The 15,036-nt window shown below is 35.9% G+C and overlaps 2 protein-coding genes across 3 annotated transcripts; one reads left to right on the top strand and one right to left on the bottom strand.

Annotated features, from left to right (window-relative positions):
• Positions 1-137: 137 nt before the first annotated feature.
• LOC125223086 (elongation factor G, putative (DUF668)) lies at positions 138-6,453 on the bottom strand. 2 transcript variants are annotated; one of them, XM_048126057.2, is made up of 13 exons: positions 6,306-6,453; positions 5,830-6,158; positions 4,756-5,078; positions 4,539-4,631; positions 4,364-4,454; positions 3,646-3,739; positions 3,121-3,218; positions 2,497-2,566; positions 1,654-1,757; positions 1,451-1,564; positions 1,022-1,098; positions 866-910; positions 138-772 (listed from the first exon to the last, which is right to left on the bottom strand). In XM_048126057.2, the coding sequence occupies exons 2-13, from the start codon at positions 6,124-6,126 to the stop codon at positions 286-288; spliced, it is 1,893 nt and encodes a 630-aa protein (XP_047982014.1). In that variant the 5' UTR covers positions 6,127-6,158; positions 6,306-6,453; the 3' UTR covers positions 138-285. The 2 variants fall into 2 exon arrangements, with proteins under 2 accessions (XP_047982014.1, XP_047982013.1); XM_048126056.2 differs by having other exon boundaries at positions 6,255-6,430.
• A 3,291-nt stretch (positions 6,454-9,744) lies between these two features.
• Positions 9,745-14,589, top strand: LOC125219638 (uncharacterized). The gene is made up of 13 exons (XM_048121666.2): positions 9,745-9,883; positions 10,008-10,095; positions 10,203-10,377; positions 10,483-10,573; positions 11,546-11,581; positions 11,706-11,804; positions 12,355-12,485; positions 12,645-12,693; positions 12,799-12,888; positions 12,996-13,049; positions 13,850-13,915; positions 14,104-14,201; positions 14,292-14,589. Exons 1-13 carry the CDS (start codon positions 9,806-9,808, stop codon positions 14,353-14,355), a joined length of 1,119 nt encoding a protein of 372 aa, XP_047977623.1. The 5' UTR covers positions 9,745-9,805; the 3' UTR covers positions 14,356-14,589.
• Positions 14,590-15,036: the final 447 nt, after the last annotated feature.

A 15,036-nucleotide genomic window follows, 5' to 3' on the forward strand; every position in this document is an offset into this window, starting at 1 on the left:
AGGTCGCTCTGGGGGTTGGCGCGTGTGATGGTCACGCGCCAATCACGACAACGCACAGACTGTTACAGCACTAGTGCGTGGAACGGAATAATACATCTACCACCAAGCAGCAGAATTTCGAACTTTCTCCCAACAAATTTGAATACAAAAATTGTAGATGTATTATATATATAGGGATGTATTAATACCACGCTATAACATATTCCTCACGACATGGATATATACAATACGGCCCAAGATTCATATATTTGAGCAGAATCAAATGAAAGAATGGATTATTAATATTCACCTGATGAGATCTCCACTGGGAACTGAAAAGGATGTATCCAAACCATCTAATACATCCAACACATGGGCTGCAGTCTGGTGCTTTATTTCTCTTCGCGGCGAGTTCCCGGTGCTCCTGCTTAGTGCCCAAACCTTGTTCTTCCGACTCTTCACGAATTCCTGGCTTTTGCTCAGCCCAGGGACCAAATTCCGCCTCTTCATCACATCTTCTAATAGGTTTCTATCCTCGGAAGACAGTTGAGCTTTATGGGTTTTGGCCTTGTCGCTGTGTTTATCAATGTTTATGTTTGATCCTTTGCGAGTTGGGGAGCGCTGTGGCAGAGCCTTGAGTCCGTTATCTCTATACCGCACGAGACTTACCAGACGATGCAGCCAAGTAACTAGCTCAAGGATGCAGGAATCCACCTTACGTTTGTCAGCGTGATACAGGGTCTGGAGGCGAATCAGGTTACTGGGTGTGGCAGTTTTCTTTCCGAATTCGTTACTGTCAGAAATAACAGTTTAAAAGCATAAGGATTTAGGAAGTCGAGATTCGAAATAATCAGTAACTATAGGTGTGGTGCTGTTGATTACTGACCCATTGTTGGCCCATTCTCCAACCCATCCGAAACCTTGATGTGCCCTGATAACAGTTGACAAAGTCGAAAAAGAATTGTGTTATTTCATCAGTACACATAAAAGTTGGAATCTCAAATGAAAAATAACACGATGTTCATCACTAAATTTATCATACTTGGTAGTATCTGTTGCTACTGGCACAAGCCATTGGAGAGATTTTTCCATCTCATCTTTGATTTGACGAACAGTCAGCTGCAATGTGACATGATGAAATAGCTCACTCAATATAGAAACCACAAAGAAACAAACTGCATATGTTACTTTTATAAAATGAGGTTTATCTTCCATATTTGCTATATTAATTGCTCCCTTACGAAACCTCTAACATCAAGAACATGCAAGAAAAGTTGAACCATTAGATTACGGAACGAAATTAACTGGAAAAAAGAAAAGTTAAGCCCTTCAACGATGCAACAGAACACTTCACATTTCATTACACTAAAGCAAGACACTGCTCTTCACCAAAAATTGACAACAAAAATACTGTCAAAAGAAATTTGGAAATGGAAATGGGAATTTAGATGCAGTCATCTGAAGAACACACCTCTTCCTTAGTATCAGTCTGTAGCCGTGAGCGAAGTGCAGTCTTGATGGTTGGTGGCAATCCATTGTACAATGTATCTCTCATGTTTGGGGGGAGAGAAGTAGGACGGGATGCCTTAAATGAATCAAATTCAAGATAAATATCAGAACAAGAAATTCTGCTGTGCAGTATACATGAAAGAACTAAAGTCTTTGATCACTCACTACGTTGTCAATCTGAGTAATTATGTTAGCATAATGTAAAGCAAGACCAGCAACCCCTAGTCTCTCTGTCTTACTGCTAGAAACCTTTCCAGCATGTGACAACCCTGCCATATATTAAAGAAAAACAAAGTTCATTCCTATCAGAACCAAATATCGGCATAATTACATGCCTCTTGAGATAATTGTGTTTTATATTATTACCACTTCTTCTATGCAGCAATTGGGAAAAGTCATAAATGAATTAAGCAAGCAGGAAAAGAGTTAAAGTGAAAATTAGGTGCAAGTATATGGGTGAGAAATTAAATATATACGCAATCCAAAGTTTGAAGAGAGTGATGTGTATACGACGAATAAAAATTGTCCCCACACAACAAAAAATGTAAGCAAGGAGTTATCGAGCAGGGATTTTTCTGTCCCAAAATGGTATTCCCACCATCCCATACCAGTGTGAGTGTACCACCAAATTTAAATGCTGACATACAAAATAAACAGCCTCCAGACAATGTGAGTTATTTAGCACGAAATAAATAATCCTGAACTCTGAGGAACCTAAGAATCAAAATGGAACTCAGCCACCAAAGAATAACTAGATCAATTGGTTAGAATTTGCAAAGTTTTGGAGCATTAATGTCATTACTCAATGCCATGACAGTTCATTCAATAAAGTAGCCAAAGAAAGATATGATATACACAACAATCAGACTTTCCCTTGTTTATTTCTGATTAGTTATATGTGATGATCACTAGAAACTCTGATCTTCCCCTTTTTAATATATGACCTATTAAGAGATTAAGTGGAGGGAAAATGGTGAAAATGGTGAAAATGTAGAATATTATACTTACCATTATCTCCAAATACTGCTGGAATTTCCTGGTGAATGAACGTAACAATGTCAACAAGCTTCTCCACGACCTATAATTAATAACATAGAGATGTGAAGTTCAATCAATGATGAACATCGCAATATATATTATTAAGTGATCCACTTGAAGTATATAAATAAAATCTCTAGAAAAAATAAAAGTTATGATTCATATTGCTTGTGTTGCTGTCAGAGATGATGAAGCTAAAGGGCTGCAGCCCTGACCTCTACCTGCAACACGTGAAATGTTTGAAATTTTGGTTTTAACATAATTATACAATTTTTTAGACCCTATCAAATAATGTTATCCATTTTTGTGTCCCTCTGAATTCTCAAAAATTTGTTTCTATTCCAGGTCAAAAATATTAAGATAGATATTACAGAAATTTGAAAGAAACTGCACCTGAGAAGGAAACTATGGAATTTTTGACACATCTATTTGTAAGGAATCCTGGACATGTATTTATCGAGATACCAAATCCTTATCATGTAAAAACATTCAACAGTACACAAGACATGCCTAACTCAACAGTCCCCTGCCTTTTGAAAATTTTAGTTCATCAACCTGTTTATGGAGTAGTAGCTAGTGGGTTTGAGTGCATACCTGCTCTAAACTTTTAGACCACAGAGATTTCTTTTTCAAGCTCCTTACAAGTTTTCTTTGATGTTTTAGCTCAGTCTGTAACATCGCCAGACTTTCTCCTGTAACCACAGAAATATATGCAATAAAGTAAAATAACCTGATAAAACAGGAAGAAGCAGAATAAAAATACCAGCGAATGCTTTAAACATAATGTAAATAATACTAGAATGGATGTGCTCATCAAAATAAGCATCCTTTTGAACACATTTTGTTTCCAGTGTTATCAAATAGTAAATGATATTAATAAATTCAATCTATTGCCATGACTTCTAGTTACAGTAAAGAGCTATAAACAGTGCACAATTTGTAAGACTCAATGAAGAGAGTATATGTCAGCTCATGGGAAAATACCCATACTAGAAATCAAAAGCACACTAAATTACAAACAAATGAGATATCTGTAGAAAAGGCTGCCAAGTGCCAAATAAATATTGATGCAATTTAGGATCTATGAACATAGGAACATACATTAGAAACATCACAAACCTTTTCGAGGAAGGTGCAACGAATCTACTTCGTCCAGCTTCCGCTGGTAATCTTGCTCAAATCGGTCCAAAGCATGGAACTCGTGATACAACTCCTGCATTCAACATTAGCTTTTCATTAGTAACAGAAGAATACAATACATAAACTTTCAAATATACTAATTGAATAGGTGTAAGTGCTAGCTCTAGTTAATTGAACTCGATCACTAACAAAGAGCCATAAAGGTTTTGATTTAATTGATTAAAGCCTTCTTTGACATCAACCATGTCCTACTCACATGGAGGAAACACTTATTTTTGCTCAAAGAAATAAAGAAATCCATTTTGCATGCAAGACAGCTTTGGAAGTAATTACTGTAATTAATAGTCATCAAGGCAGCAAATAAATGTGATTACGTTGTGTTCGTGCTGAGGCTTATCGTCTCATGTAGAAATCACGCGGGACCAAATCCCGATGCAATAACACAATTGTCAACTCAGCTTTACTTAGGTTTGAACGTGAAATTGAGTACACCTTTTAAATCAAATTAATCAAGCACACTCGCATCTGATCTGACTGTATAATCGATAATCAATATCCTACAACCATTTCTTCTTGCTTTCTTTTATAAAGATAAAGGTTCACGACTTTATGATCAAATCCCCTAAGTGGGCTATCTCAGATATCACACAGTACATAGCAACAAATTATTAGAATTAAGAACTAGAATTAAACTTACAGATGTATGCTGGGCCAAAGAAGTTAGTTCTTGCATAGTCATTTCTGCATCTTCTCTTAGTTGTTTACTGATATCGGTATCTGAGTCCAACCTAGGATGACAACAGGTTTTAACATCAACATCATTCTGCAAGATACAAATGAGTAGACAAAAGATAACTTGAAGCACCACTTACTTAGAAAAAAATCTATCCAAATTGTGCCATTGTGGGTCTTTACACAAATTTCCAAATCTGACAACCTCACGGGAGAATACTTCGAATTCTTCCCTATACAAGCATTAGAGATAATCAGAAAAGAGGAAATCAAATAAGAAACATTAGACAAATGATTAACTATGAAAAGAAGCATAGAGGGAGAGAGACACTGATTCTTGTAAGCAAGAAACAATACCTTTTGTCAGAAGCCGCAATCCTGAGAAGTTCATCGATATCAGTAGAAACCAGTTGTCGCACCCCTTCTGAATTCAAAACCTCCTTTTTCAGGAATTGGACATTTTCTTCTGACAAAGACTGCAACAGGTTTGCACCTTTGGCTATGGTATTGGCAACTTCAAATGCTAATATACATATTCTATTTCCCCTCGAAGACACACCAGTTGTAAACCCACCAGAATTCAAGTTGGTCATGCTACTACCTAGAGTATCTAAAACCTCCACTGCTTTCTCTAGACCTACTATGCCCGCCTTTCCAAGAAATGATGTCATTTGAGGTGTCTAGCATAAGAAATAACTTGAGTTAATGTCAGAGCAAAATTTTGTAAAGATGCATCTCATGTTTAAAGAAATAAATAAACCAAATAGAGTCCACCGCTATGCTTTTCAAGAGAACGAAATATCTGTGAAGTAAGATCAACAAGACAAAAAGGTACTGCTGCAGTCATCTCACTATATCAAGCACAAAATGAAACAAACTTAGATATGACTATGAGAGGTTGTATTCCTATGACTTTAGGGGTTCTCCACATTCCATAAAACTGAAGGAACTTTTGGAAGAGCTCATCAGAACTCTAACATTCAGCTGATTCAATCAAGAAGAGACGTAGCATATCAAGATAGCAGCAATAGTGTAGTTCTCTTTATTTTTCCCTTCGTCCAGCATGTGCTCAGCAAGTTTTGCAAAGAATGGAATTGATCAACATTCATCATGCACTACAAATTCACATGTCCATAACGCACGCTGGAAGCTGATCAGATTAGTCTGTTTCCAACTCCTCTTTCTTATAGCATATTCTACCATTTACCATCTCCCGTAAGCTCAATCAACATGCAGTGTGTTTACCTCTTTGCAGAGATCTTCACACGAATCACAACTCACAACTACAACCTCATTCCTCAACCGACTCGACAGAACAGAGTTCGATTACCGCATTCGAAACTACACACTTCTCCTCAACAAAACTAAATCCAAATTTTCCAAACTGAACAAATCAAAAGCACATTGAACATTTACAGATCACACCTATACCTTGTACGCCGGTGCCCTGGCCGGCGCTGATGAATTCAATTCCCCGGACATCACCGACTGATACAGCTCGCCGGAATCAAACAATCTGCGCTGCGGCGCCTTCTTAACCTCCTCCACTCCAGCAGAAAACGAAAACGATTCATCATCACCAACATCCTCATCACTCTTCTGCTTCTTCTGCCTCGAAAAACTCCCTACCGACTTCAGCTTCCCCGAAAACCCCGAACTCTTCGCGCGCTCAACGTCCGGAGCTTTTCTATTTCTACGAACCGTTCCTCCCGAGCAAACCCCTCCCATACTGTACACGACTCCTCACCTACTCACATAAACTTCAATTCAAACAAAAAAAACACAATCAGACCTCAAAATCAGTAGCTCAGCAAACAAAAATCGCAAATCCGAGAGCAAAAAACTTGAAATGGAACCTGTATGCAAAAAAATGGTTAGAAAATCAGGAAAAACAAGCGTTGAAATACCGAATCAGCAAAAGCGCGTGAAATGAGATCGGGATTTGATTAAACAAAGCAGAGTTCATTGAATTTAATGGGAAAGAAGAATGCCAAAGAATAAAGGACACGAAACACGGGGGTCAGCAAGTAGTGAAGAACTCTTGACTTTTTACGATTATTTTTATATTTTAACGAAATTAATAAATGTGAAAAAATGGTGAAATTTTCCAATCTCTCAAGTCCCCGCCGGTTGCTGTCGCTGTCGGTGGTCGAAGGATTTGAGTTGACTATTCTGCCCCCTCAGCTTTTCCATCCACGTTGCTAAACAATTCAGAGTTAAATTAAAATTTAAACTTTTTTAATGCTACTACTTATCTGTCTGTCATTAGGAGTCTCATTTCTTAGCGGCAGAGTTTTAATAAATGTTAAGAAAAAAGTGGGTTGAAAAAGTTAGTAGAATAGGGGTCCCACTTATATATATTTCTTCTTCTGTCCCTAAAAATTTGTAACCTATTTCCTGTTTCGTCCGTCCCTAAAAATTTGTCACCTTTCACTTTTACTATGTTTGGTGGTGGACCTCATATTCCACTAACTCATTCTCACTCACATTTTATTATAAACCTAATATATGAAAGTAGGACTCACATGCCACCAACTTTTTCAACTCATTTTCTATTACATCTCTTAAAACCCGTGCCCGGTCAAGTGGTGACAAATTATGGGGAACGGAGGGAGTAGTTTTAAATGAAATGTGAGTAGAGTGAGTTGGTGGAAGGTGGGACCTTACTACCATTTATGTTAAAAGTGAATCGGGACTTCTATTCGCGGAGGGATTAAAATGAAAAAGCGAGATTCCTACTCGCGGATGGATTAAAATGAAAAAATGGGACTCCTATTTGCGGACGGAGTGAGTAGATTATTAATGATGGTTGGGGTCTGACTTGACCAGCCCTCTTTTGTGTATTTATGCTTTTCACTTTCCAATGTCAGACTTTGATTGGATCATTGGATACATACCACTTTTATATATGAATAATTTACAAAATAAAATAGAAATATGCTAAAAAAAATGAGTAACCTGATTACTTCTCTATTTTTTCACTTCTGTATTTACTTTACTTTTTAAAATAAAAATAAACAAACAAAACAAAAATACTCATCTAATCCATAAGGGTAGAAGCGTCATTATGAATTAGCATCAGTCATCCCTGTGTGGGTGGGGCCCAGGTTTGAATTGAATTGGTCAGAGAAAGGTCGATAGAGAGAATTAAAAGTTGAAATAGTGTGAGAAAGGAAGGGAGGAAAGTGGTACGGTTTTACATAGGATTTGTTTAATATGGCGTGAGGTAATTGCAATGCCACGTGGGGGCTTACCATTGGTCGGATGTACTTGACTTTCAACCTAACGGGTCCCTTAGCACGACAACCATTTAACACATTCACATTTTGGGGATAATGTGACTTTTACCATAGGAGTATAGGACCAACAATAATTTTTCTCTCATTTAGTTTACTTCTCTCATATAATAGGAGTAATGGAAATAAATTTAGGTGTATGTGATAACATAATACACAATTCTACAATGCTATGCCAAAATTCAAATAGTAGAGTCATGTCATTGATGTATAGAATGTAACAACTCTTCTTTGGAACGATGAAGTAGTATAGAAGAATTGATATTGACTTTCATTTTTTTCTTTCGTTGTTCTATTTTCAATTCTCTCTATTTTTGCGAAAACTGTTTTCCGCCATCTGGCTGGGTTGAAAATGGTGAAAAAGTCTTGCTGCCTTTCTCGGTGTCACCCAGCCATGTGGAATGGTGCAAAAACACTATCCGACTAGATTAAAACTACTGCCCAAAATTTTTCGATGAGATCCTGTTCAACTTAGTCAGGAACTTGTTCTTTGCGAGTAAAAGTGTGTTACCTTTGATCTGCTCATAATTCGTTCAGTGCAACTTATTGTGAAAAAATAAATTATAAACAAATAAAATTTATAAAATTTATTTATGGGGTTTAAGAATGTATCAACTTCTCCATGGAGTTTGGACAAATGGACTACATGGTAGAATAATAGTAAATCATTGAGTTTGGTTAGACGGAGTAAATTTTAATAGGAGGCAAAGAATGGTATATTTTCTCAATTCATTTTTTTTATTTGTCCATTAACATTAGTTATATTTATATTTATGAACTTTCTCCTAATTTTCTCCTTTTTGTCATACTTACCAATTCCACACTATACTTTGTGCAAATTAGAATAATTTCCAGGGTTAATTTCATAAAAAGTTATAAACTGGATACAACTTTTATCAAATACTAGTTATCATATCATTCTCTATTCAAAATAAGATTAAAAAACATAATATCAACATGAATTATGGGGCACATAACATAAAGATTCACAGCAAATAAACCCGACTTTTGTAGTTTTAACTTTGTATAGTGTGTGACTATATAATTGGTCTAATATCAAACTAAGATCCCTGGTCAATATGACAATAGCTAAGACCAACTTTTTTAGAAGTAGTATGATGTAGGCCCAAGAACAACTTTGTGCCCATTTAGATGAAAGTAAAGAAACAAATACTAACAAAAGTCATTCAAAATACGGTTAAGAAGTCCTTTTAGACAAAAAAAAATATCATATGTTAATATTTGTTGTGGAGGAGTGTCGAGGCAAAAAAATAAATAAATTCAAGATTAATAAACTTTTCCTAATGCAAACAACTTGAGTCAATCAAGTAGAAGATAAAATTGCAAAAAAAAATAAAGACACCAAGATTCATGTGGTAGATCCCAATATAGAGAAAAACAGCAAGACCAACTTCGAACAAATTTCCACTATAGTAAAGATAATGAGAATACAATATATTCCCTGGCCAACACTCGAGAAATACAACTACTGTCAACAAGACAATAAAAATGAAATTTTATTGATATACAAAAGTGGAAATAGAATAAGACAAACTTCAACCAAGACAATAGTTGAATCTGTAAAACATATATCTATCATCCAAAACTTAGATCAATGCGTTTGGGAACTCATATGCAGAATGTATGTCTAATCATAAAATATTTGACCATGCAATCTGATTTGGAAAAACAATCTCATGCGTACTCCATCTTTATAAATCATTCATACTATTATTTTGCATTAGAATTCCAACGATATTATGTTATTTTAAAATCTTATTTAGAATATAGAATGACGTGATAGTCATTTTTCAAATTCATTTAAATAAAAAGCTAGATAGAATTTTAATTTACAGTTAATATAAATTAATGAAAATTTTGAAATAAAATTTCAAATAGTATAATTCACAAGGTTTAATGCTCATATTCAAATAAATTAGAATTTAATAGTTTAATTATTAAAATTAATATATACATTTTTATTAAAAAAACTACAAAATTTAGTCAAATTTTGATTAATTGTGTCATGTTAAAAAATGATAATTATATACTCCATTAAATAAATTAAATTTGTTACGGCCCGTTTTCCGCTTAAATCATTCACCGGAGCCATGGCTATCGACACCGTGCCGCCGCTAATCTCCGCCCAAATCAATTATCTCATCGGCCACTGCCCTTTCTCCGTTAAGGTACGGACCTCGTTGTTTGAAAAGCACAAATGTCTCCTACCTTTACCGGTTTTACTTCACAAATTGGAATCATCTTCGAATAAGACTAGTCTCAGCTCAGCAAGATGATGAAATGACGTTGTAGGTTGAGCAAATGTGTTCGGGATGCAAAAACCCTAACTTACTTGATCGCTTCACTCTAGTCATCCCTTACTGCCTCGACAAAATAAAATGTGAGTGCACATTTTCAATTTTCAATTTTCGTTCTTATCAATTCTGCGTTTTCTGTTGCCTAGTTATATCAATATGTTGAATTCTAACACATGATTGTTGATGTATGGGGATATAACATTCAATGCTATGTATCCGCTGGCGGCGCCTGATGTGATATTTGGACCTGAAGATGAAGGTTTCCAGCCGTATGCTAGTGGCACTGGAGAGTCTAGTAAAAATTGTTTGGCCAATTGGAATAGTAGGGATCCATCTCAGCTACAATCTCTTATTGTTGAGCTGAGGTGAGGTTTTTTTTTGAGTACATTGACTGCAATGAAAAGGAGGATGGATAATTTATTGTGTTTTCCTTATGGTGTGTTTGTCTCCAATATGATTTATTGTTGTAGGGATGCATATATGGCATACCAAAGGAGACGGATAGGTGAGATTGATGATGAGAGAGTAAAATTTGAAATCAGTACTATGCTTTCAAGAGAGGTTAGTGTTGGTATATTTTGTTTTTGAAAGAAATGGCTTACCACAGTTAAGTTTTGTGAATTCCTGACCTTCTGGTGCATTTAGCTTCTCTTGTCTTCTGCATGCAATTCGGTGTTCATCTAATTCAACTTGAAGTTATGCTATGCTTCTGTGCCTTACATTCTCAATTAAGAATTTGATATGAGATGATTTATTAGTTACTATCCTAATATCTTAGGATACATGCAATCATATAACCTTGTAAGTAAGGACTATAGTGATGCTTTGTTATTTTTTCCATTCATGTATGCACATCTTACTTTTTTTTTTGGTTTATTGTATCCATGTCTTAGCCTGGGATAGAGTCTCTACTCTTCATCATGTTTTTATTCTTGGAATTTGGCTTTTCCAATGCCTTGTCAGCTGTATAAATCTGCAGCTTGTTGTTTTATGTAAATGCTAGATGTGTAGTTGTGTTCCTAATGGTCTGATTTGTGTTCTATGAAGACATCAACAAGGCCATTTTTAGTTTGCCTGCACAGTTTTTATTTCTTTCCTCTGGAGTTACCATTCACGTACATTCGTTGACTCAAATCTCTGACCTATTAGTCTGACGGGAAGAGTCTTACCAATTGCTATGCACTCGTCGTCTGCACAATTTATTATATGTTGCAACTACAACAAAGCATTTGGCTCTTTTCTCTTACCAAAACACAGCATGGTTTTATCTGACAACGGTCTCTAATTCTTTCACTTCCTTTGAAATGTCTGTAAGTGATATTATTTGTAATGACATCATGTTCTTTTCCAATAAATGTGCTGATACATCCATTTGGGCATATGAGATTTTATGGAGCCCTCCTCGACTTTCTGATCTTTCCTCTTTATGTTAGAGTCTGGTTCTTAATTGGTAATACATGTGAACGAATCTCTCCTAGTTTCTTGCAGCAGTTTTATGTCTCAATAAGTTCTGACTCCTCCATTCTTTTACAGGGAATTGAGATGTACATGAGTTTAGGGACCGACAAGGTAGCTCAAGATGATAAATGTGTTTGGCACTTTGGCTCCCTTTCTTGTATGATTTGAGAATCTTAAATGGATATAACCCTCTAACTTGGCTCGTGGTATTTTTTGCCGTTTGATTGTAGTGTAGCCAGAGGAGGTTAAGTTTGCTGTGTCTTTATTGGATATTGATTTAAATAAATTGGTTGCTGGATGCACCTGGAGACATCCACAGAAAGTATACTTGCAGGTTGGTATGGAAAAGTTGGTTCCCCTTAAGCCTCTTCTAATTGGAATAAATGATACAGTGCTTGGAAGTAATATCAGTTTAGGAATAATCTAAATGAATCGACATGATTAATCTAAAAATCAGACGATGCCGATTGACCGAATGTTCACAGCTTCATTTTTGTCTTACTTAGAGATGTTAAGAAATAGGGGCACAAAGAAAAGGGGAAGCCAGATAAGCACTCCACTGTTGTTGGTGGAAATAGTAGGAAGAATAATGGTTAAACACGGCTCGTCCTATGGTACACAGCAGCTATGACATCAGCAATCAGTGGAAACTTTAAGAGCCCTTAGCAATACTTCTAATCCCAGACCCACCCACCATATCTTCTTTACTTCTTTGACTACTTATATATATTACAATGATGTACTACAAACATAATTTCACGATACACTGTAGACTACGCAACTTACAATATTCACATCATTGTTTTTCCTATACTAAGTTACTAACTATATTCAGTCACCTTTCACTTATTGACCAAGATTCATTTTATAATATTAATTAATAGGTTATATTTCCAGTTGGGAAAAAATATTCTAGCATGCCACCATCTCCACGTCTAAAGTTGATCTCTTCTTCGGAACTGAAAGCCTTATTTTCTACTGAAGATTTTAAACTTCCTACTTGGGTGGACGGGATGTAAGTTTATGTTGCAGTTGAGAAAATGTTCTTTTCTGGTTAGATTCTTAGACTATTTTGTGTAAACGACTAAACGTGAAACGCCCACCTTTCCTTTTTAATACGTATATGACCTTTGTGGTGTCCTTTTTCTCTATATGATCTGTGTATCCTTTGCAGGTGCACAGCTGAATATCTTCCAAATCTGGAACAAATGGTGAACACACAGGTTTGCTACAATTGTTCCATTTATATGTTTGATAACATAGTTTTAGGCTTTAGCGCAACTGCGCAAGCTAATACTAATAAGAAATATTTTCCATCTCTCTGACAGGTTAATGATGCAGTCTCATCAATTGAAATAAGAAGGAAGTTTATCCAGTCATTGGCACCTCATCTTGGAAGGCCTATAGAAGCTGATACGGTTTGGATCCTCTACCTTGAGCAATGGAACTTCTTATTATTGTATTTTATTTATCTGTGTCTGAATTTGTATTGATATGAAACTGATCAACTCTGCTTTCATCCCAGGTCTTTTGCAAGAGAGCAACGTTCCTATGTTCATCTGGATTGTTCACGTTTCAGGTAGCATATATAGCAGGCTCTATACTGTTTTTATGTTGCTTCTTCTACTATCCTTGCCCAATTTTGCGAGACAACATTTCTGCTGCCAATCAAGTTATTCAATGTCCATTTTTAATGATTATTTATATGTATTGAAGTCATTGTTCACATTGCTTTGAGTTTGGGATACATTGGATGTAATTGGGGGATCGCTGGCTCTCCCTCTTGTTGCCTGATATCAACCGAGAAAAGAGGATTGAAAATTTCACATCCTTGAAGGAATAGTCCATGAAGTGACAAGTCCTGATTGAAGTTGATGCTCTGTCTCTTGCTTCTTTAATATAACTTCACCATCTACAAAACATCAGATGAAGAATTCTTCTTTTTCCTCCTTTTTATCTGTTTTTAGTGTTCCTCTGGTAACCATTCAATGAGCCTTTTACTCATGCAATATTTGCCTAATATTATATGGATCCAATCGATCTTGATTCTGTATTGATAATAATCAAAGAGAATCATGATGAGTCTGGAGCAACAAGGGCAATAGTAGCCAGTGATTTATAGTTTTCAACTCTTCCTGCTGTTTTAGCTTCAAAGCCACCAATGAACATGAAAAGGATTGGCCTCACTGCATTGCACTGCACTGCACATTTTACAAGGATATAATACCACAAGTTATGTTCATCTGATAGCCTGTTACAATTAGCTTGCTACTTGAAAATAGCTACAGTTAGCATACTGCTAACCCGATGTTCTTCCTACTTGGGGGAGAAGTACTATACGGTCAAGGACGTTTAATTCTTTCAACCTTTTCTTGTCAGGTTCATTTCACTCTCCCTCTTCAGTTCCCAAAGCAGCAGCCAGCTTTAGTACTTCAGAGTTCCCAGGCAAGAATCGTTCCAATCACAGTACTTCCCACTTTATATTTCATTAATTTTAGATGGCTTACATTAATATCGTATGGTGGATTTTCACAAGTTATGGAATCTACCTTCAATGCATTTGTCATTTGGTATAATCCATGCCATCTCTAATTCGCTTTATGAACTGATGAGCTTAGCATGTGCATCTGCAGCATTTCAATGCACACGGTGTACCTGTCAAGTCACCCACTCTATCAGAATATCCATGGAGTCCCAGATGGAATTCATCAGAACAGGCTGATCGAATCTTGTAAGTAGTGTTTTGAAGAGGCGAAGAAACATAAACTTTTTATCTGATCCTCGAGTGTTCTTGATAGTTTCTGTCTACTTATTTTGGCAGTGACTTTCTGGCGGATGAGGCCTTGAATTTCAAGAAGTATTGCAATCAGTTGAATCAACAATGAGCGAGTCTTGTGTCATACACACTCGTCCGGTCGTCCCTCGTCTGGTTGCATCACTTGGTGATCTGATACTAATATTCGTAGTTATGCATCCTTTGCTGAAGTATATTTCCTATGTGCTATAACTATCTACATGAAACTACTTCAGCTGGGTTTGAAATGTGGAATAAATTATGAGTTAATTTGCTGATGCAATTTTATTTTTTTAAATTGTTGAAATAATATACTTACGAAATACACATGCTTGTATTTATCCACGCGGAAAAATGACATGACCTGATTTTTATCTAGAGATAAAAATACAAGAGTGTGACGATAGTTAAAGTTTGTAAACTAGGATTAAGACGTGATACAAATATCAATTTAGTGGTAAAAATCTATGCAATAAATGCGAAAATATTTTCAATTTACTAAAATCACAAATAAATTTCATAATATTTCTCCACATATCTAAGAGAAAATGTGAAATACTCCATCCGTCCCAAGATATTAGACTAATTTTTTTTGGTACAAGAATTTAGAAGGTATTGTTCATCGGTAGTGGAGTTGGTAATAAAGTAAATCTTTATCATAAATAGAAATGATTTAAGTATGTTGGGATACCCCAAAATAGAGTCTAATATTTTAGGACGGAGGGGGTAATTTACAACATGAATCCTAACCTTATGTAGTACTCCTAGTAAA

Source organism: Salvia hispanica, chromosome 1, assembly GCF_029641045.1.
Source record: "Salvia hispanica isolate PSC_SH4W2 chromosome 1, Shi_PSC_v1, whole genome shotgun sequence".
In the NCBI taxonomy this organism is placed as follows: Eukaryota; Viridiplantae; Streptophyta; class Magnoliopsida; order Lamiales; family Lamiaceae; genus Salvia; species Salvia hispanica.

Coding starts and splice junctions, on each gene's coding strand:
- LOC125223086 (XM_048126057.2), bottom strand. CDS start 6,126: ATGGGAGGGGTTTGCTCGGGAGGAACGGTTCGTAGAAATAGAAAAGCT. Junction 3,219..3,645: donor GTTGCACCTTCCTCGAAAAG/GTTTGTGATGTT, acceptor CTGTGGTTACAG/GAGAAAGTCTGGCGATGTTA. Junction 2,567..3,120: donor GGTCTAAAAGTTTAGAGCAG/GTATGCACTCAA, acceptor TATTAATTATAG/GTCGTGGAGAAGCTTGTTGA.
- LOC125219638 (XM_048121666.2), top strand. CDS start 9,806: ATGGCTATCGACACCGTGCCGCCGCTAATCTCCGCCCAAATCAATTAT. Junction 11,805..12,354: donor CACAGAAAGTATACTTGCAG/GTTGGTATGGAA, acceptor ATTAATTAATAG/GTTATATTTCCAGTTGGGAA. Junction 13,916..14,103: donor TAGTACTTCAGAGTTCCCAG/GCAAGAATCGTT, acceptor GTGCATCTGCAG/CATTTCAATGCACACGGTGT.